The 21818-nt window shown below is 51.8% G+C and overlaps 1 protein-coding gene across 1 annotated transcript in view; it reads left to right on the top strand.

Moving 5' to 3' along the window:
• C4H4orf50 (chromosome 4 C4orf50 homolog) overlaps positions 1-21818 on the top strand; it is a 116230-nt gene that overhangs the window by 36412 nt on the left and 58000 nt on the right. Inside the window, exons 10-13 of the mRNA XM_049708913.1 lie at positions 1203-1385; positions 8286-8334; positions 10269-10390; positions 13359-16314. Of these exons, the coding sequence (XP_049564870.1) occupies positions 1203-1385; positions 8286-8334; positions 10269-10390; positions 13359-13604 (600 nt within the window). The 3' untranslated portion in view covers positions 13605-16314. The remainder of the gene's footprint in view (positions 1-1202; positions 1386-8285; positions 8335-10268; positions 10391-13358; positions 16315-21818) is intronic.

Here is a 21818-nt window from a genome sequence, read left to right as displayed (position 1 = left end):
AGTGGAGTCATTGTCACCATCAACAATGGCCTCTTTCTTGGGAGAGCTGCACATAGTAGGTGTTCAGCTGATGCTGACTGAATGAAGAGGCCCCGATGTTTTAAGGATGTGATTCAGGGGGCCTGGGGCACCCCAGCGTCCACGTCAGACCACCCTCCTGTGCTGCCTGCCTGCAGTACTGGGCACCCAGACATCACTGCCTAGAAACTGATGTGCAAAGGTCCATGACCCTCTGGGATGGGCTTAGAAGGGAGTTCTGGCAAGAAGGGGTCATCACCTCCTCCGATGGAGCAGGAGATGGCGAGAGTCTATCAGTCCCTCCAGACATGCACAAATGTGGGAGGTCATTTCATGGTGGGAGGGTCACGAACTCGCATCACTCATGTAACACATCTCTCCCATGGGCCATGCTGTGCCCAGCCACGGCGTAGGGATGGTGCCGGCGATCCAGGGGAGTGTCAGTCTTGACCTTGAGGATCCCCCAGGCTATGTGGGAGACAGACCCAGAGATACAAAGATTAACTGCTGGGACAGAAGGAAGCCAGGAGCCTGGGCACAGAGAGACCCAAGTCCTGAGCATGAGGGAAGCCTGCCTGGGGAGACGATGCCCAGTCTGGCCTCTGAATGGATCTGTGCAAGGCTTTTCTGGGCTCGGGACATGAGCTAAAAAGGAGTGATGAGGAAGTTCTGGGGCACCAGGGTTGGGGAGTGGACCAGTGTGTCCGGAAAAAGAGGAGTGAGAAGGAGGGTGGTCGTGATCGGGCTGGAGAGGCACAGGGACAGGTCTGACCTTTTGTGCATGAGGGCCTGGCTGGGCTGGCCCCGTGTGCGTGCTTTGCCTGCACCATCTCCTTTGGTCCTGGTGCCCTGATGATGCCCAGGGTACAGATGAGCAAGTCGAGGGCTAGAGAGGAGTTTGTCTCATAGCTGGCTGAAGCCCACGCCGCCTACCCACCCAGAAGACATCCAGACAGCAGTGAAGGGCCCCTGGGTGGTGGGCAGCAGTGCAGCCCATTGTTTTCAAAGCTGCCTCTAGCTTCGGGGTGGAGGGAGGGATTGCAGGGAGGAGGCTGAGCTAAGGCAGGGCTGCGGGATGCAGAGCAGGGAGCCGATGCCCTGCCCCCCAGCTCAGTCATCCAGCCCCCCTGGGAGTCCTGCATGCATGGACCCACCTGACTGTGTCTTCCCTCCCACCCTTTCAGGCTAAGCTGGCTTCCCTGGTCCAGAAGTGTCGGGAGAGGAACCACCTGATCACACACCTGCTCCAGGAGCTGCACAGACACGGGGTGGAGAACCACCAGCTCTCCGAGACGGCAAGCAACATGGTGAATGACGCGGCGCTGGCTGAGTACGCGGCCACCTTCCTGGCTCCGGGGGTCCCACAGGTAGATTCCCACAGAAAGCCCTGCCCTCTTCCCGTTGGGGCTGTGAGCTCAGCAACCTACCCTCCACCTGCCTGCCCTGCCCTGTGTCAATTCAGCATCAGACAAGCACCGTGGCGTTTATTTCACTAGATGGGTCTTTCACGTGTGCCTCAGGACCTTAGCACTTACTGCTTCCTCTGGCAGAGTTTTTTGTCTGTCCTGTAGCCCTCCCATCCATCCTTCAGGGCACAGTTCGGGTGTGACCTTGCCCAGGAGTCTGCTCTAAATTCCACGGGCCACAGGATTAGCCACACGCCCCTCCGTCCTTCATTGTACGTGGATATGACTGACCTGGGACATTCGAGGGATTTGCCCCCTACTGTTAGGGGAGTTTTGTCAGCGTTTCTCTGTTGAAACCAGAGCTGCTTCATATCCATTTCTGTCTCCCTAGTGCCTGGCACAGAAAAGCTGCTCAGGTAATATTTGTTGAATGAATGAAGCAACGAAGTAAATGAATGAGCATCTCCTCTCCTAATGGTCTACAGAAGAGGGAGGAAACAGGCTCAGAGAGGTTGGAAGTCTCTCTTGAGGTCACACAGCTACGAGGTAGTGCAGATGGTGATGGATACCAGTTCTGACCCAGGTCTAGTAAACATGCTCCCGGGTCTCCGCCTGGCTCTCAACAGTGGTACCTGGGTGTCTGTGTGCGTGCAGCACCCTCAGGTGCTCAGCTGAGTCTGCCCATGAGCATGCGTGCACACACGCACATGCACAAACACACACGCAAGCGCGCATACGTACTCAGGCGCACAGCCCCATTCCTGGGGACCAGCCAGCTGTGCCCCCACCAGACTAGCACAGCTCCTGATGATGCGAGGGCGAAATGCAGCTACTGCTGTGCACACAGCCAGCCCTGTTTTCCATCTGCCCTCAGGGGGGCCTGCTTTGGGCAGTGTAGCCCCAGGCCTGCGTCACCTTCCTCAGCCTTCCCAGCCCAGCCTCTGCAGGCCGACCCTCCCTGTCCCTTCCTTCCCCCACAGCCTTCAGGGTTTTAGATGTCCTCTCGTCCAAATTGCCACACAGCGGACATGGACACCAGGAGGCCAGGGAGCCTGCTCAGGGCCATGGCGACTTGGTTCAGAGCCAGAATTTGAATCCAGAGCCCCAGACTCCCGGTCCAGTGCTCATCCCTTTGCCCGAGGGTTTCAAGCCTCTTCAGAGGCAGAATAAGGATGGGGAGAGACGTCAGCATCTTGTCAAGGGACCAGGCACAGTCCCTGTGTGCAGAGTTCCAGAGAAGATGTTGGATGCGGCAGGTGTCACCTGGGAGGGAGGCTGGCTGTGTGCTGAGAAGCCATCATTGCAGTGAGGGCCCCACCCTCCAAGGGCTGCTCTCAGTCTGGCAGGCTCTGAAATTAGACCTGATTTGTTCCCTGGGATTAAACAGGCTGACTTACATTGACCAAATTCACAGAGACTGAGGTATAAACCTGAACACTAACTTAATAATTTCCCATGAGAGATCGAACTATGTGCAGGATGAAATATTGGATGGATGAAAAAATAATCAGCATATTCTCTCCCTATAGTGGAGTTATCTAGAAAGTCAAGTTCATTCATTCATTTGTTCATTTGTAAGTCAATATATATTTATAGTCAGAAGGTTATTCAATGAGAACAGAGAGTGTTAATGGTGTCATCAGCCTGATGCGTTAGTTTCCTGAAGGATGTGCTCTGCATGCCTCCCCTGGGGCCAGGGTGTCTCCCCACCCAGACCTTTTGAAAGACTATGGGCAATAATAAGCTTCTACTTCCTCCTTTTAAGGTGACTTTGAATCCTCCATTTTGCATTATTTTGCAGTTCAGCTCACCAAGAACACCCCCACTTTCGTGATCTGGGGGGTGGCTCACTGATCCCTCCACAAACCACAAAAGCCTGGCTCTGCCATTTTATTCCACAAATATTTATTGAGCACCTGTTGCCACAAGTCAGGCATGGTGCTTGGGGTTGGGGAGAAATGGTGAACCAAACAGGCCAAAACGTGCATGCAGTCAAGGAGAGAAATAATCATAAATTATAGCAAGTGTCAAGAAGGAAGGGCTTAGACAGAGACTGTGTGTGTGTCTTTGGAAAAGACCTTAATTGCTCTGAGCCTCAGTTTGCTCATCTGTAAAATGGGAATATTACGACCTACTTGGCAGAATGGACATGAAGACAGATGGAGATCATGAAGCACCTGGTGCAGGGATGTCCCACGAGTTAGGAACCTGGTCTTCGGGTGGGCAGTTGCCAAGGGGGCGGGTTCTGGCACCCAGGAGCCCTGGCTTCAAATCTTAGCTCTGCCGCTGTCTAGCTCTGTGGGCTTAGGAGGGGACACTGACGTGTATCACTTACTGTGGGGGCTTTATGTAACTGACTCAGGTAGTCCTTCCGCGGGGGAGGTGCTATTATTATCCCCCTTTCCAGACTGGAAAACTGAGGCTCAAAGGGGTTACAAGTCGTGCCCAAAGACACACATCTAGGGCTTCCCTGGTGGCGCAGTGGTTGAGAGTCCGCCTGCCGATGCAGGGGACACGGGTTCGTGCCCCGGTCTGGGAAGATCCCACATGCCGCGGAGCGGCTGGGCCCGTGAGCCATGGCTGCTGAGCCTGCGCGTCCGGAGCCTGTGCTCCGCAACGGGAGAGGCCACAACAGTGAGAGGCCCATGTACCGCAAAAAAAAAAAAAAAAAAAAAAAAGACACACATCTATAGCAGCTTTCTAGCTCACCTTTTTGTGTGTTAAATCGTTTGCCTGAGAGCAGCTGGGATTTGAACCTGGCCGTGGGATTCTGTGCACTGAAGCTGCGACCCCTATGCGAAGGGGGATGTGTTGGGTGTCTTGCAGGGCTGTGGGGCATGTGGGCAGCAGCACGGGCTCTGGCACATACAGACTAGGCCTTCAGCGAGTCTGTCCCTCTTGTCGCTGGAAGGCCAATCCTCAGTGCACAGATAAAAGGCAGTGGGAAAAAAAACCCTGTGATGTGTTTGAGAAGCAAAGAGGGCTCCAGGCTGGCTGGAGTGAGGGATCCCAAGTGGAGGAGTTCTGAGAGGCTGGATGGGAGGTCACGGACACCTGACTGCCCGCAGGGGTGTTTGCATTTGGTTCTTCAGTGAATGGGGAGCTGCTGAAGGGGTGGAACAGGATCGCTGTGCTTCGGGAAGAGGAACCCTGCAGGCCTGTGGGCTGGACTGAGCTGCCGAGTCCCAGGCAGGCCATGCACACGGCAGCCAGTTGGCTCCGGCCGGGAACACCCAAGGCCCAGGCAGCCGAGCAGAGCTCTGGGGGCACAGAGACCCTGGTGGCTGCGGTGGCAGCTCCTCCTGCTGGCAGCTGGGCAGGACGTGGGTTTTACGGGTGCCGATTCTCGTTTCAGAGAACACAGATGGAATTCCTGCTGGGGACATTGGGCTCAGAGCCCGGGAGGGCTGCCCGGCTGGCTGGGGTGGGGGGGACACTCACGGGCTTGCGGAGGGGATGTGCCAGAGCGGAGAAGCAGGGGAGCCCCAGAAGCACTTGGGCCCCGGGAAGCTCATGTGCACTGGCCCCTGCCCTTGGGAGGGAGCCCACACTAACCACAGACACCTGAGAGAGGACGGGGTGTGGGGAGCCCACCCGGACAGGCTGCCGTTCATTTATTCCCTGGAAGCGGTGATGACGGCTGAGACCCACAGAGCCTCCTCTGAGCCAGCACTTTCTGTGGTTCACTCACCTCATCCTCCCAACATCCCACTTTGTCAAGGAGGAGACTGAGGCCCAGGGTGGTCAGAGAGCCGGTCGAGGTCACAAGCAGGGGTGGCGGGCTGGGGGTTCAGAGCTGGGGTCCGTCTGAGCTCCTACCCTTTCAGGAAGAGGGTGCTCACCCCACAGCGGTGGCTCAGGGTCGTTCACCGCCTCCCATTGACTTCCTTTTCTTGCCCTGGTTGGGTGGGAGATAGAAATTGAGCCTCGGCCGGCTCAGCATCTGTGTCCTTTCTTCGGGGCTGCATCTAAGTATCTTAGTCTGTTGGGACTAATTTAACAAAAATACCACAGACTGGGCAGCTTAAACAGCAAACATTCATTTCTCATGGTTCTGGAGACTGAAAGCTGGGGATCAAGGTGCTGCACGGTGGTGGGGGCTCTCTTCCTGGGGGAGCAGATGGCCACCTTCTCACTGTGTCCTCACATGGTGAACAGAGAGGCCGGCTCTCTCACACCTTTTCTTATAAGGGTACCGATTCCATCCTGAGGACTCTGTCTTTATGACCTGATAACCTCCCCAAGACCCCACCTCCAAATACCCACTGAGGGACCAGGACAGGTGCATGGGTGGATGGGGGCTACCCGGCGCTCAGAGCTGCCATCTCCCTGAGCTGGTGTATTGTCCATCCCTTAGAATCTCGGCTACCACTGTCCACAGGTTGGCCTTGCATCCGCCCTGGTGTCCTTCTTCTAGCTCTGCTGGTTCTCTTCAGCTCGGGCATTGGTCCTGAAGCAGGAGGATTCCATGAGGCTAGCTTGGCCAGCTCTCCTACTGTCTTCCATCTGGGAACATGGGATCTTGCCACCTCCCTGGCTTTAGCTGAGATGGGAGCACGGGGAGGGCGGGTTCTTCCATTCTTGGACTCCTAAATGGAAACAGGGGGTTCTCAGTTCCACCCCATCCCCCAAACTGGTTTGACTGGGCAGGGCTCAGGGCACCTTCTCAGGGCCCCTTAAGTTCCTACCCCCCTCTCCAGTCCCAGGCCACCTATTTTTTCTGGATTTCACCAGGACCTAGGCTATTGACATTCCCAAGCCAAGAGTGAGACACCTTCTTTGTTGCTTGTACTCAGGTGTCATCCCCTTCTTGGAGGCAGATGCCTGGGTGCCAGGGGGAAGTGGTTCAGGGGTGCCCTCCTGCCCATGCTTGCAGGGTCCAGCCTGGGGTCAGCTCAACAAATGGAAGGTCCATCAGAGACCTGGATGGGTTCGCCCTACCTGACTCCCTGCAGTTCCTGGGACGTGAGGATTATTGCCCTCTCTTCAGACACCAAGTTTCACCTGGCAGATAAAGACACCCCAGATCCGGAAGAACTGCCACTCTGTGACAGTCCTCTGTGCCAAGCCACTCGGTGCTCGTCCTTCACCTCCCCAAGCCGCCTGCTCTCTTAGGCCTTGGAAGCAAGGGGCAGGGGTTGCTGACTTCTTGTAAGGCTCTGTGAGGGTTGAACAAGATCCTACCTGAAATTCCCCTCACAGTGCTGTCACATAAAGACACTCACAGAGGATGTAGGGTCCCTTCAAGCAGAACCAAAGTATTGCTCCACTGGGGGAGGTCAGGGGATTGGTGTACTAACACCTGAGGGTCATGGAGACCCCAGCCTCGGAGAGATGCAAGCCACCTGGCAAGGAGGCTGCTAATTCCACTTCCTCCTGCCCTGCTTTTTCCTCTTTTTTCCATGTCCTGGAAACATCTTGCTCTCCTCTGGGCATTGGTCAACAAGATCTATATATGGGCCTTTGGAAATGGAATCTCATCTTGAAAGAAGCAGTGAGACTGAGAGTCCTAAACTCCCTTAATTCATTAAATCAATGACCCCCCGAGCCTGGGCCCCCAAGGATCCAGGCAATTATTTTCTCTTGATGTCCTACCTTTTATGAAGTTGAGAATATTCCCCCAAAAGTTTACCTGGGGAGAGAGGTGGGGGAGTGGAGTGTGTAGGGTGAGTCTTTATCTGTCTGCTACTGTATGTGGAACATTTAGCAGATGTTCATTCTTATTTCACTCCGACAAAACCCTGCAAGTACCATATTAGTGGCTCCACTCTGCAGATGGAGAGGACAAGGCTCAGAGAGTTCAGCTGACTTGGCCAAGACCATGGAGCCCGTAAGCAGCAGAGCCAGGATTCAACCTGAGGCTGCCTGGCTCTAAGCCTCGCCAGGCCTATGGGATAAATGAGGAGCAGAGAGCAGGGGAAAGATCTATAGATCTCTGATCAGGTACTGAATGCAGTGGCTGCAGAAGCAGTTCAGTGCCTGTGAGGCTACTCTGTGGACACAGAAGTCAATGAAACCTCAGTATCACTTTGAAGAAGTCTGTGTCTAGTAAGACTAGCTCCAAACCCAAGTGTGAACAAAAGCATTCACTTGCAACACAGCAGTGAGCAGAGAGAAGGAGACTTATTTGGGAATATAATCCCTGGAGAAGGAAGCACACAAAATAGGCCTTGAAGGATTAAAAAAAGAAGAGTTTTAGTAGCTGGAAGGATGGAGGGAAGGCCCTCTAGGCTGGGAGACCTGCGTGAGCAAAGGCACTGGGGTGTGAAGGGTCATGGTACTCAAAGACACACAGTTTTAGGGGATGTAAGTGAAGTGCTCTCAGAGCAGAGTTCCCATTGCCGCTTCACCTCTTCCTGTGTGCATGTGGGGTCCAGGAGGACTAGTCCACCAGGGGGTGGTGCAGGGACTCAGGTCCAGCCCGACCTGGTTTCCTGGGTGACTCAGTCAGGAGTCCCCCGTGCAGCTCAGCAATCAGCTCTCACAAGGTGTCGAAGGGACTTCCACGCAGAGAGAGTATTTCTCCTGGAGACTCTGCCGTCCGGCTGTCCTCATTTTCTCCCTTTTAACAGCTTTTAAAATGCGGTCATCAGTTTCCCTCTGGAGATTCAATTTGAGTAAAGGAAGCGGAAGCTTTTCCTTGCACCTGTATCCCTGGGAGCAAATCCTGGACCCCTCTGAGGATTGTAGGCAGAAGGGAGGTCCCGCCTGTACTTTTGCTCACACAGGGAGGAGTGGATCTGGTCATAGAATGCACTTTCTGCAGCGGTGAGGGGGCTGATTTTTCCAGTTGCAGTTGTCTGTAGAAGGCTTTTCCAGCTGTGTCATGAAGAATAACTGCTGAGATGTCTTTTCTTGCAGACGAGCCATCACCTGGACGTCGAGTCTGAGAAGACAACAGTTGTCAGAGGTCAGTGTGATTTTCAGTTAGGAATAGTCTGCAGGCTCAGACACAGTCCACACCGGCAGGACAATCTGACAGGTGGGCCAGGGTGGAGAAAAGCCCACGGTCAAGTGCAGACGACTAAAGGAAACCCGACCCCACTATCTTGCACTCTCTTCCCTACTGACTCTGCCTTTTCATTTCACTACTTAAGGAGAACGCATTAGAAAAATACTGCCACTTGGGCAAATTCTGCAGCCCTGTAGTTTCAGTCCCGGAAATTTATCCTAAGTAAATAATTCTATATGTGGAAAAGCTCAATGGACAGGCATATTCATGCCAGGGTATTTAGAACAGTGAAAAACTGTGGAGAAAAACTCCAGTATTGTTAATTAACCCATATTCACTGAGTATGAAGTGCTAGTCACTAAAGTGGTGCTGATAAGGACCATGGGATAGCATGGGAATTAGGATATCCTACTAAGTTCAAAAAGGATACAAAATGGAATGTATCGGATGACTACAATGATACAATTGTACGTGAACATCTGTGAATGATTGGCAACTTAGGCTAGAAGATAAACTAAAATACCAACAGTGGTTACTTAGATGGTAACATGGGTGGGGTTATTCTTATTGTTAACAAGAAAATTAAGATGCTATCTGGCCAGAGAGAATTTCCCTGGGCCTTGTTTTACAAGTGCAGTGTACTATCGGCACTGGGGGAGGGGTGTTCCTAAGGGTTTGTTTAGGGTTACTTTGTTTTCAGGTGCTCAATATAAAAGTGAAGAAAGTATGGATAGAGTTACCCTTTAGGCAACTGAGCTGCTCTTGATAACTGTTCACTTAGCAATTCTTATTACTAGATGCTGTTCTTAAAGCTGTGTGATCTTGGATGAGTTAATTAACCTCTCTGAGCCCCAGACGCCTATCTTTAAAAGGAGGATAACATGATCTTTTTTAGAAGTGTTAGTGCCTGACACACTGCAGGGCACCAACAAACAAGAAGAGGTACCTGGCTTCAGTTTTTAGCTGGTCAGGATGGGCCTGCCCTTCTGTACCTTTGTCTTCTATCCCTATAGTCTGAGTTGGCATCTGTTTTCACAGTTGGAGGCGCATAAATTCTAGCTGGTCCTGCTTCTGCCACTAGTTTATGCAAGTGTCGTCCCTTCTCTGGGCTCGGTTCCTCACCTTTAAAAGAAGGAAATATACTAGATTAATTTAGTTACTTATTCATTCAGCATATCTAGAAGGCTGCCGTGTGCCAGATCTCTGATAGGTGTTGTAGGGCTTACAAAAATGAGTCAGCTTCAAAGGCGGTGATCCTTGTGCTGAAGGAGCTTACAGCCTGGTAGTGGACAGTGAAGCAGGCAGGCAATTTTCTAGGATATCCCAAGACCGTGGCAGTACCATCAGAGGGCTGTGAATGTGGCACTCAGAGTTCAAATGCACCCAAGAGGGCCTCTGTTGTGGGGTGAAGGAATCTGGGAATGAAAGACAATGAAAAAGCTCAGAGACTTGTTGATTTTTTTTTAAGGTTATTTTATGACATATAGGGTGTTTCTTAATTTATTCATTTGTTTATTCATTTTTGGCTGCGTTGGGTCTTTGTTGCTGCGCGTGGGCTTTCTCTAGTTGCGGTGCGCAGGGGCTACTCTTTGTTGCGGTGCTCAGTCTTCTCTTTGTGGCAGATCACGGGCTCTAGGCACGCAGGCTTCAGTAGTTGTGGCACGCAGGCTCAGTAGTTGTGGCTTGCAGGCTCTAGAGCACAGACTCAGTAGTTGTGGTGCATGGGCTTAGTTGCTCTGGGGCATGTGGGATCTTCCCGGACCAGGGCTTAAACCCGTGTCCCCTGCACTGGGAGGCGGATTCTTAATCACTGCGCCACCAGGGAAGTCTGACTTGTTGATTTTTAGAATAGACTTCTGAACTGAGGCTTGACTGAGAACATTCTCTTCTAGCTCAGAAATACCTCCTGAATCCTGAAATGGACAGTGTCCTCCAAAGACCTTTGCATTCAGAGTCCTGGCCTATTCCAGAGGCTGAGTGGCCAGCACAGACAGCTCAACTGGGTTCTTTGAAGGTGAGAGGATGTCAGTCACTTAATTTCTCAAATAAATGTTTTTATTGAAAGTATAACTCACATACAGGAAAGGGTACAACTTGGAAATGTACAGCTCAATGAATTGTCATGGAGTGGTATGTGCCCATAAAGCCATCACCAGGTCCAGAACTAGAAAGTGACCACAAAGCACCCCTCTGTTTTCCCCTTCTAGTCTCTTTTTATTATCTGTTTTTAAATTTTGTGTTTTGGGTCATATCATGTGTTCTGTGTCTTGTTATTTTTCACTGAGTGCTAGACATCATGTGTGAAAATGTGAAGATGTAATTTAATAGTGTCTTCATCCAGACAGGACTTCCTTTGTTCTGCACATCAGAACCGATTCAGAGATAATTTTAGTACTTATGAGATCTGTTTTATTTCTTGCTCACTCTTACTCTCAGGGCATAGCCTTTCATGGTTCCAAGCAAAAACCTGTAATGTTTATCAGTGTCCTTCCCCAGCCACTTCCCACTCCATGAGGCTGTCAAAATCTCTACTTAGCTTTCTATCTCTCAGCCATCACAATCACACACAGGCTTCACCTTCACTTGGAGGGAAATACAGCCTTCAGTCTGGGCCAACTACTCTTGGCTTCTGTCCTATCTTGAATTTTAGTCCCACAAATCCTCACAGTCTTTGTAGCTCTCAGATGGTTTCAAATAGATCTTTTGCTATATTTTGTCCAGCTTTCCTAGATGCTCTTACTGGAGGTTTGGTCCAAAATGTCCTCATCAGTCAGAACCAGAGAAGCACTCTGTTTTCCCAGAGAAAACCTACTTTACTTATGATATTTGGAGTCTGACAGGCCTGAGTTCAAATCTCAGCTATAATTCAGTGTGATGTTGGGCGGATTACTTACTTTGTCTGTGCTTAAATCTCCTCATCTGTAAAATGGGGATAATGCTGCCTACTGCTGATGTGAGGATAAAATCAGATAAGCAGAGTTGAATATGTCTCTGGAAAATAAGAGATGCTCAAAAAAGAAAAAAAAAAGCAGCCATTACTTAGGAGGAAACTGATCTTATTCTTGGCATTTTATTTCAACTTATTATTATTGTTTTTCTTCTTCCTTTTATTCCTGTGGCTTCTCTCTTGCCTTCATGCTCATATTAATTTTTTTAATCTAACAAATGGAGCTAATATTTACTTCTCGGGGTCTTTGGGACAATTCAATGAAATCATGCACATAACATAATTATTGTACTGCCTGCCACAGGGCGGTGTTCAATAAAAGACAGCTGGTGTTATTGATTGACCTTAAACTTTTTTTTTCTAACTGGTGACTTTCATTTCAAATTACTTATCTGCAGGCTTATTATCTAGTAATGAGAACTTCTTTCCAGCTTTGATCTTTTTCTAGGAAAATTACATCTGACTTTTGATCTTTGACCTACCTTATTACAAGCAGGTAGAAGGCATTTTAGGCAAAGGGAATGATACCTGCAAAGACAGAGGGGCGAATGCTCCTGAAGCATTGGGGGATTGGTAAGCAATTAAATGAGGCCGCAGCATAAAGGAGAGAGGAGTCTAGGAGATCATAATGACGATGTTGATAAGAACAACAATGAGAAAGAAAACCCCTGCTTCCATCTCTTGAATGGTTACTATGTGCAATGCATCAGCTTTTCCAGTACTCACTATAGGCCCACAAAATAGATCTTGACATTCACTCCACTTCACCTGTGAGAAAAGGTGAGGCACAGAGAGGGTAAGTAGCCAGCCCCAGGTCACACAGCTAAAGAGTTGGGGTTCCAACACAGGCAGTCTGGCTCTAGAGCTGATGCTCTGGTCATTATGTATCCAGATTGTGCTGGGCCTTCACTGGGGGGATGAGAGTTGTCTCTCCTGCCCCCCCTTGAGGTTACAATCTGGAGTTCCATGTGAGAAAAAAACCCTCCAATGTCTGCACTCAGTGATACTGGCCAGAAACTGATAGCAAAGCTTTGGAGGAAATAGTTGGAGCATAAATTGAATGAATGCATGAACCCAAGAGCATCTTAATACTCTTATGGTTCCAAGTTTCTCAAGTGTTCCTCAACCTTCTTCAGAGTTCTCACCACACTGTAGAATGCTGCTGGATAAAATCTCCTCCTTTATTGGACATAATTTCAAGGCCACAGGATAATTTTGTTTCTTTATAGCCAGAGGACAGAATAGTCCATGTAAATGTCTTTGTTCGAGTGCTTTACACAGTACCCGGTCCACAGGAGGCCTTGTTGGGTAGATTTGGATGAAGAGTGAGGCGGTGGGAGGAGGCTGTTGGGCTCTTTCTCTAGAAGCTCATGCAGGCACCTTGTCCTTAGCCCCAGTATTGCATTTTGCCCACAGCCTTGGTTCTGTTCAGCTGTAACAGGCATTGGGGAGCAGAGCTCTCTGCCCTAGGAAAAACAGATTGCAAGCCGTCTCTCTGGGCTGGCTTTTGGTACGAGCTTCCTATGGTGAAAACGAACTCTAAACGACACCAGGGCATTAGTGACCTAGAAGGAAAATGAGGTCATTTTTGAAGGGAAGTAACCAGATTTGTCATATGTCACAATTATTTTATGGTTGAGCTTAGAGGGAAAAAAAAACAAAAACAGGGGAGTAGGAGGTTGGCATCTAGTGGATATTGCTTTCCTTTTAATGGAAAGGTCATCATCTCTTGTCACCGTAAACAACAAAATTTACAGAGGACATGACTCTATGGAGATACCGTCAGTGATCGTCTCTTGTCAGGCCTTTAGATGGCCTGGGCTTCGAGCCTTCCCCACCCCAATCCCCACTGCCTCGTCTATAACTCAGTGCTGATGGCGTGTGCCTCACTGACATGTAATAGCAGCTTGGCACAGAAAGTGCTCAATAAATGTTTGTTATTGTTGCCATCTCTTCCTTGGATAAACTGTGGGACCAAAGGGGCTTTTATGGACGTGTGAAAGTAGAGACCATTTCGTTGTGCTCTTGCCTCCAGCTTCCCTGGCCCTCGGGGCCGATGCCCGACCCTGGAATGTGCCAGGCTTCCATCGCTGTGGAACCAGGGCTCCCTGTACAACGTCTGCAAGAAAAAGGTGGAATGTCCTGGCCTGGCCTCCAAGCTGAGCACCTCCTGCCATCCCCCGAGCTCCTGAGCCCCGCAAGGATCCTGGCTTTGCATCAAGAACTTCGACAAAGCATCTGCAGCACTTCCCAGGTCAATAAGTCACCGTTGGAGTTATAAATGGAATAGGACCACTTACTCTCTGGGGCCATTTCCTAGACTCCGTAAATATCTGAAGCAGAACTTTCAGAGAACGTCTTAAGAAATTGGTGGCAATCAAAACCCTCATTCAGTGGCAAGTGGCTTTGCCTGTGGCTTGGGGATCTGTGTTGATTGTCAGAGCTCAAGAGAAATACTGGACTTGCAAATTCTTAGGAGTCCAGCTTTGCAAATATCTAGGCGGCAAAGGGAATATTTTCTGTTCCAAAACCTACCGAGTGACCGGCCCAGTGGCTCTCCACTGGGTACGATCCCCCCATCCCGCAGGGCAAAATTTGACAACGTCTGGAGAAATTATTTGTTGTCACAGCTGGGAAGCTGCCACTGGCATCTAGTGGGTAGAGGCCAGGGATGCTGCTAAACACCTACAGTGCACAGGACAACCTTCTAGAACAAAAAATTGTCCAGCCCAAATGTCAGCAGTGCCGGGGTTGGGAGACTCTGCCCTGATCTAATAGCTCCTAACATTGTCAGCTGCAGAGAACTGTTTTGTTATTTTCCTGCCTGGGGCCCTTCCCCATGTTTTAAAAGATTTTTTTTCTACCAAAGGAGACAATTTAAGTAATTATCTCTTTCACATTTTAAAACCTTAAAACCAGTCAGAACTTTCTGATAAGTCCATTCATTCAACAGACATTTGTGGACATCTAATATACACCAGGCAATATGATATGAGGGAGAAAGAGGTGAGTCCACATTGGCCCCTGCCCCAGGGGCTCACAGGGCAGCAGAGGCACACAGGTAAACAACTGACCGTGCCGTCATGGTTAAGTGTGCCGTGAGATGTGAGACAAAGGGCTTTGAAGCCAGTTCTGCCTGGCTTTGGGGAATGGGAGGTCATTCCAGAAGGAATGGCTGAGCAGAGCCCATAGACCCAACGAGGTAAGGTGTTCAGTACATGGGTGAGGTGGGGAAGGAGGGAACAGCGTGGGCAAAGGCTCTGAGGATGAAACTGAACTTCGGTGTGCCACCAGAGGGGGGCTGTGCAGAGTAGCCCTTTGCCAAGCCAGGTGCAAAGAGTCACTGCCTCATCCCTACCCAGCACCACTTACTTCCTCCGGGAACAGGACCCTGCCCTGACCCAGGTGTGGGACCCAGAGGTAGAAGAAGAGTCAAGGGGGCTTGGGCCACAGGTGCCCAGATCCTGTGCCCGGGCTCACCGATCAGAGACATCATCTCTCTCCTTAGGAGGGGCTGGTGACGGGCTTGTCACATAAGGACAAGGAAGGACCAGGACAAGAAACCGAGGGCTCCCGGGGCAGTAGGCAAAGCATATTGATTTTATTTTAATGTATTTTAGCTTTGTATGTGGAAATGAAAAGCGCAAAGAGTTCCCACACACCCTCACCCAGCTTCCCCTGACGTTAACACCTTACGTACCTAACCATAGCCCAAGGACAGAAATGAATGCATTTATTTTGAGGAAAACTGTGGGGGGGTGGGAAACAAGGCATAAGAAAAGCACATCCATGAGCGAGCATCAGCTCATCAAGCCGCCACCATCTTCATTAGCCCATGGGACTGTCATGGGTCATCACGTCCGTCCACAGTCCCCTGGATTAGGTTACCAATGGACCCACCCATTCATTTGTTCATTAAGCATTTAATTTAACTGCCATGTGAGCTCCGGAACCTCGGGTAGGTGCTGGGAAACAAGAATCCAGAAGATGCCCATCTCCATCCTCCAGAACCTGTGAGCCCTGTGGCCCCATCACACACCAAGGAGTCCCCAGGTTGGAAACCAATGCAGTCATCACTTTCACGGTTTGAATCAGCACCGCCACCCCATAACTGCCATTGTGCGGTGTCCTGCAGAGCTGATCTGTACGCTGGTTTGCGCTCACCTCTTCTGCCCTCTCCTCCCTTTTTCCTGGGACAATGCCATCAGCTTTGAGCACCGGGACTACGCGGAAGACAGGCTATGAACCAGCTGATGTCAGGGTGAGCGGCCAGCTAAGCCACAGGGCTGAGCCTGCCGGAGGCAGTCAAAGCCATTTCTGGTCCCCAGATTCTCCCACCAGGTTCAGACATCCGTGTTCTGTCCCTTAAATTCTCCCTCCCGCCTCTGCTCACATGCTGGGCTTCAGCAGAAAGGCCACCGGGGAAAATCCATTAAAGAAGCCGCGGCAATCTTTGCAGCGTGGCCCGATGATTCCATAATAAATCACGTTCTGAAGCCAGGAGCCACTTCTTATTAACCTGAGCCGTGAATCCGCCTGGGGCGGCACTTTGGATTTCCTCAAGCTGGGTCACTGCTTTGTGCTGTGATTCCTCCTGGTGACACGTTTGCGATGGTGGATGGTAGACTGCGGCACTTTCCTTGCCTCGACCGAAGACTCCCATCCTTGGAAGGGGCCCCGTGTTCCCCTGCTGCCCCCTTGGTGGGCCTGATGGGGCCAGGGCCCAGCCTGGTCAGATGCTCCCAGGCGAGGGACAGGACCTGCTCGGGCGACCGAGTGGCGACAGGCAGGAACCCAGCCCGCAGGAGCTGGCTCGGGCCGCCCCTCCCACCACGAGTGACCCAAGGCCTCTGGAGATCAGCCAGATGGACCAGCCCAGCTGCCTCTGCAGAAAACAATTTGTCACACGGGGCTGTCAGCAAGCAGCAGTGGACGCCTTCTTGGGGGCGCCTGGCCGAGCTACGCAGAGAAGGAGCCCTGAACACAGTGAGGTAAATGCACCCCCCGCCCCCGCTGCTGCGAACCACCTGGGCTTTTAGGCAAATCGGATGAGAGGGCTGGCTTAACCCCTGGCCAAGCGGTTCAGGTGCTCAGTGCAGCCTCTCCCTGCGCCTGATTCACTGCCATTCACTGCCATGCCCTTCTGGGAGGCATTTTGCTCCTACAGCAAAGCGGTCTGTTCAGCAAAAATTTCCCTGAGAACCTGCCGGGGCAGATGAGGCACTGGGGGGCTGGGTCTCAGGGGTCTCACTCCAGGTCCCCAACCTCCAGGCTCCTGCGGGGACGGATGTGCAGATAGCTGGAGACCGAGTGGCATAAGCAGGGTGCAGCAGGGAGAATGCAGGGTCCAGGGGCACAAAGCAGTGGCTGACCAGCGAGGGAGGCGTCAGGGAGGGGTCAGTGGTGACTGAGGTGGGCCCCACAGATGAGCAGGGCTCAGCCAGGGAGAGAGTCCTTGCGGGCGGGGGCAAAAACACAGGCACAGGCTTGGGGTGGTGTTGGGGGTAGGAAACCAGAGGTGGATGGATACACATGTGGTTCTATAATCCCCCGGTGGAAGGTGCTGCCTTTTTGTGCAATCCCACCGTGACTTTCCTGTTTGATTTTACATGTGTCTTTAGTGTAGGGAAGACATTTTCATGCTTCAAGATTCAGAAGGCACAGAAATCTATATGGTGCAAGCCTCCTTCCCAGCCCTGTTCCCGGTTCCCCTCCCCAGAGGCAAACATGACCCCAGTTCCTTATGACTCCTTCCAGAGATACCCTGTGTATTCTAAGCAGTCACACACCCGCACACACACACACCCGTTTTACCTCGATGCCTGTGCTCTGGTTTTTTCAGTTCATTTATCTCGGTGATCATTCCCCATCAGAACATAAATTTTGTTCATTCCGTTTTTAAACACTTGCACTGTTTTCCATTGTGTGGGTTTTACTAGCTCCCTTTCAACAGACGTTCGCATTGTTTCTGATCTTTTGCTGTTAAAACCGGTGCTGTCATGAAGATGCTTGTACATACATCCCTTCACTCACGTGTGAATTCATCTGAGGGCAGATTCCTAGAAGAGGAATTTCTGGGTCAGAGCACAGAAGCCTTTGTCACTTTGAGAGCCCTGTCCACACCCACTCCCCGCCCCACTTTGAGACTGTACAGTTTTCGCTCCCCCTCACGATGCTTGGGGGTCCCCGCCATCATGCACCCTAGGATGTGCTGATTCAATTCAACATTTATTTTTTGAGCCTCACCCATGGACCAGCGTGGTTTGAAGCGGTGAACTAGACATATGGGGCCCTGCCCTCAGGAGGAGGGGATACATCAGACTGGGGAGACGGCTCAGTGAACAGGACCCCAGCGAGGGACCGTCCGTGTTTCCATCCTGCAGGCACTGACCGCCTGGACAGGAGGGTGATGCGTGGGCATAAGTGACCTCAGTGCAGGGAAGCTGGGATCTGGCCACCAGGAACGGACAGCTGATAAGGCTCTGAGGAATTTGGAGGCCAAGGGGGAGGAGAGAAGGTCGCGTCTGGGCTGAGCCATGATGGGCGATATTGTCCTGAGAGCAGAAGTGGTGGCCTGGGTGGAGGCCAGTCAGGAAGGGACCTAGGGCTTCTGAGCTACGCTTATGCCAGACACTGTGCTCAGTGGTGGACACTCCAGCCCGGGTTTCCCCCAGATGTAGAAGCCTGGCTAGGGCAGAGGAAGCCGGAGGAGGGCTGGCAGGGGCCAGGGCAGAGGAGGCACGGGCGGACGGTCCCACGTGGCAGTTGGTACCCGGGCCGGCTCTCCCGAGCAGGTGGATGGGGTGTGGACCCTGAACACAGAGTCCTGCCTTCACATCCCAGCCCCACCATGCTCCCCACCTGTGGGCCTTGAGCCAAGGCCCCTGCAGGCTTGGCTTCCTCCTGAGAAAATGGAAATAACAGCATCATAACCTCGTCTTACCTCACTGGCATCTCACAGGAGATGCCCCATGACCAGCACCTCGCCCATGGCCCTCCCAGCCCAGGTGCGCATTCCTCCTTCTTTCCCTCTAATGCTGGGAGGCAGGTGGCCCAGGAGCTGAGCACACATGCCCTGCCTGGGTTTGGGCTCTGGCTCCTCTCCTCACCTCTCCTCTCTGTGCCTCAGTTTTTTAATCTGTACAATGGGGGTGCCTACAGCCTAGGGTGGTTTGTGAGGAGTGAGTGAGTAAAAGCACTAAAGAGAGGCCCTGGGATATGATGAGAGCTGTGGGAATGCTGCCATTGTTTCCTCTTGACGCATGTGATGTTAAAAAGCAGAAGATGAAGAATCGGTGAAGTCCAGGGTGTAAGGAGAGGGCGCGGATCGCTGGTGGTACAGATGGAGACAGAGCTTAGGACCAAAAAGCCTCCCTGAGGAGAGGCAGGTGTAAAGATATTGGGGGAAGTGATGGTGCTGTGTCGGGTCTGTGGGTGATGATGCAGCCAAGCTCATCCAGGGCTTTTCAACACTTAACAGTCACAGGAGCTCAATCCCTGTGCAGCTTTGCGCTGACCCTCCCCACCCGGCTCAAACTGCTGCAGTTCCCTCCAGGGTCTTTGGTCCTCTTCCTTGGTCTGCCTCTTCCTGGAAAGCCTTCCCACGGATTCAAGAGTGTCTAGGCCTTCAGGAGGTGGTCTGGGCTGGTGTCTCCCATTTCCTAAAAGCCCCTGTTTAACATCCATGAGGATGCTCGTTTCCACTGCTTGGGCCAGGCCTTCTCACTTCATTTGACCCTTGTTAAAATGAACAAACCTAACACAGGTGGTAGAGTATACGCTGTGCAGCTGCTCTAACATCCAGCTCTGCCACCATCAGCTGTGTGACCTTGAGCAAGCTGCTTACCCTCTCTGTGCCTCAGTTTCCTCCCCTGGAAAAATGATGCAAATAACAGACCCACCTCCCAAAGTGTATCTATCTCAGAAGGGTTAAGGAGAGGCTAAATGCCTGCCTCTTGGCCATTTGCAGTGTTGATGTTAGCTTCAAGTACAACTTGCCACCATGCCTTCAAGTAGAAAGCCAGTATCCCCTGCCATCCAGAAAAAGCGTTTTCAAAAACACAGAAATTACTGTTAGGCATGGAAAATAATTTCCTGAGCTACTTCCTCCTCCCTTTGAGTTCAAGTCTACAGGATGCAGCCCAGCCCCAGGCACTGGCCTTCAGCCCCTCAGGGATCTGACGGACAAGCCCCTCCAGCTTCATCCCCCCCACCCCTACTCTAGCCACAGGGTGACCAAGCACGGCCACGGGGCCCGGCCTCTTCTGTCCCCTCTGCCTGGCCTGTCGACCTTGAGAGCAGTTACAGGATGCAACAAAGCAGGCTCTGGCCTCAAATTCTGCCCGCCATTTCCTTTCCGTATGACACTGGACCCCCTCTGGGCCTCGGTGTTCTCATCTGTAAAATGGGGACACGACCTCATATCTTAGGAAGACAATTCAGTGAGGCATGGAGCACGGAGCCTGGCTCACCGTGCAAGCTATTATTATTGTTGTTGTTGCTGTTACATTCGCCACCTGCTAAAGTCAGGGCTCAGCATGTCTTCCCATTTCCGGAGTTGTATAAAATATAGTGCCCCCACTGGCCAAATAACAGCCGTCGTCGCCCCAGGCATTGGGCATGCATGGCTTTATCACAGTGTGTCTCTGAAATTCCTCGCTGACTAGCCTGTGAGGGGTGGGGGTTTATCCCATTTTACAGCTGAGAAAACTGAGGCTCACAGATGCCCAGACTGATAGAGCCAGGATTTGAGCCCCAGTCTCTCTGGCTCTGACTCTGAAATCAATTTTTCCTCCATTGGAGCTCAGATCCCAGTACCTGACACACGGGTCCTCACACCTGTACCCGTGTAATCCACCCCCCAGGCATGCTATATATGTCCCTACCTACTTCCAAGAAGGAGTTAAAGAGACTTAAAATAAAAGACATGGATACAATAAAAAGAATCTGTATTACAGAGAGTGAAAACTTAGGGTCAGATAATAACTGATGGTAGGAGAGAATAATTATACCCGGCACTAAGGCTATGGGCAGCTATGACAGTTGAATGGAAAAATGAGGTCTGAGCTTCCTGGTAGTCAAGGCAAAAAGGGGAATAACATGGGTTTGACGGCATTGAATTGCCAATAAAAGGAAGCAGCTCTGGAGATCTTTTCCTCCAGCTCTGAGCTCTGAGGGGAATCATCCTGCAGGTTTCTGTACAGTGAATGGGGGATAAATGGTGACTTGTGTCCCTGGTAGCACAGCTCCCCAACCTTGAAAGTGGGAAGGAACATCTGATAGAAGCTGCTTCCTGCCTCTGCCTGTGCCAGGGGTCCACACCTGCCTTCATGGGGTTCTCACAGCTCCTTGGGCTCAGCATCATTACTTGTCCTTTACAGACAAGAACGCATAGAGAGGCCTCGACTCCCACGTAAGTTTTCTTGGTTTGTGGGGGACAGGAATCTCAGAACCGGCGCAGGCCTGCCGTGCTCCTAAGCTCTTTCCCCTCTGCTGCACTGCCCAGCTCAGGGAGGCCCTGCCGCTTGGATTATTGCCCAGAGCTAATCCCCCCCCATTACTCCTCCCAAGCCCTTCCCCTTCCCCTTCCTGCTCTCCCCTCACACACCCCTCCCCCATCCCTCTGCATGCCTCCCCAGCGCACATCAATTCTCCCCTTTGCTAAAATCTCAGCCAAATGCTCCCTACGGCCCCCAAGCCTTCCAGGGCTCAGCTCCAAGACTAGCAGCTCTGTCTGCTGGCAGCTGAGAGTAATTTAGCAACGGGAAGCAGGTGTGAGGCTGGAGGGGGGGCGGGGCTGGGTCTCACTGCCTCCAGCTGCTGTTGCTTCCGCCATCCCCATCTCCATCCCTGGGACTGGGACACCCTGGTGTTTGCCTCACACCAGACCAGACCCCAGAGTCAATATCCTCTACCACACACACAAGGGGAAGACTGCAGACAGAAGCTGATGGGTTAAGTCCTAGTGGCCTCAATGGACAACTCCCTATTGTTCCTGACGGTTTATTCATGAGACACAGGTCCACACTGAGGGCCTGCTGTGCCCCGGTGCTATCCTGGGTGCGATCAGCAGAGCAGGATCTGAGCACACCTGCTGAGGGTGTGCGTGGGGTAGTCGGGTCCGTGGTCAGGCAGCAGGAGGCGAACAGACAACCTCCTCGCTCTTCCAGGGCTGCCGGTCTGGTTGTTCACATTGTGTACTGAACAAAGTATATGGTCCAGAGGCAAAAGGGGGTTAAATCCCCCAGCTCTGTCCTTGCCGGGAGACCGTGCCTGGCTGGAGGAGGTGGTGCCTTTTACAAGTTCACCCAGAGACCTGTGGGCTGCAGCCACCTGGAGTGGGCATCTTTCTGTGATTCCACACAAACGCTCCAGACTAGCTTCAGCACCTTATTTTTGCCGACTCAGACCCAGAAGTGCCAAGTCAGCAGGCTGAGGTCAGCAGGTCTTAGAGGAGTCAGGGAGCCCCCAAGGCCTTCCCAGTGCGGCCCTCCTG

This window comes from Orcinus orca, chromosome 4 (assembly GCF_937001465.1).
Source record: "Orcinus orca chromosome 4, mOrcOrc1.1, whole genome shotgun sequence".
Lineage (NCBI taxonomy): Eukaryota > Metazoa > Chordata > Mammalia > Artiodactyla > Delphinidae > Orcinus > Orcinus orca.
This window is presented reverse-complemented; position numbering and strand designations above follow the sequence as displayed.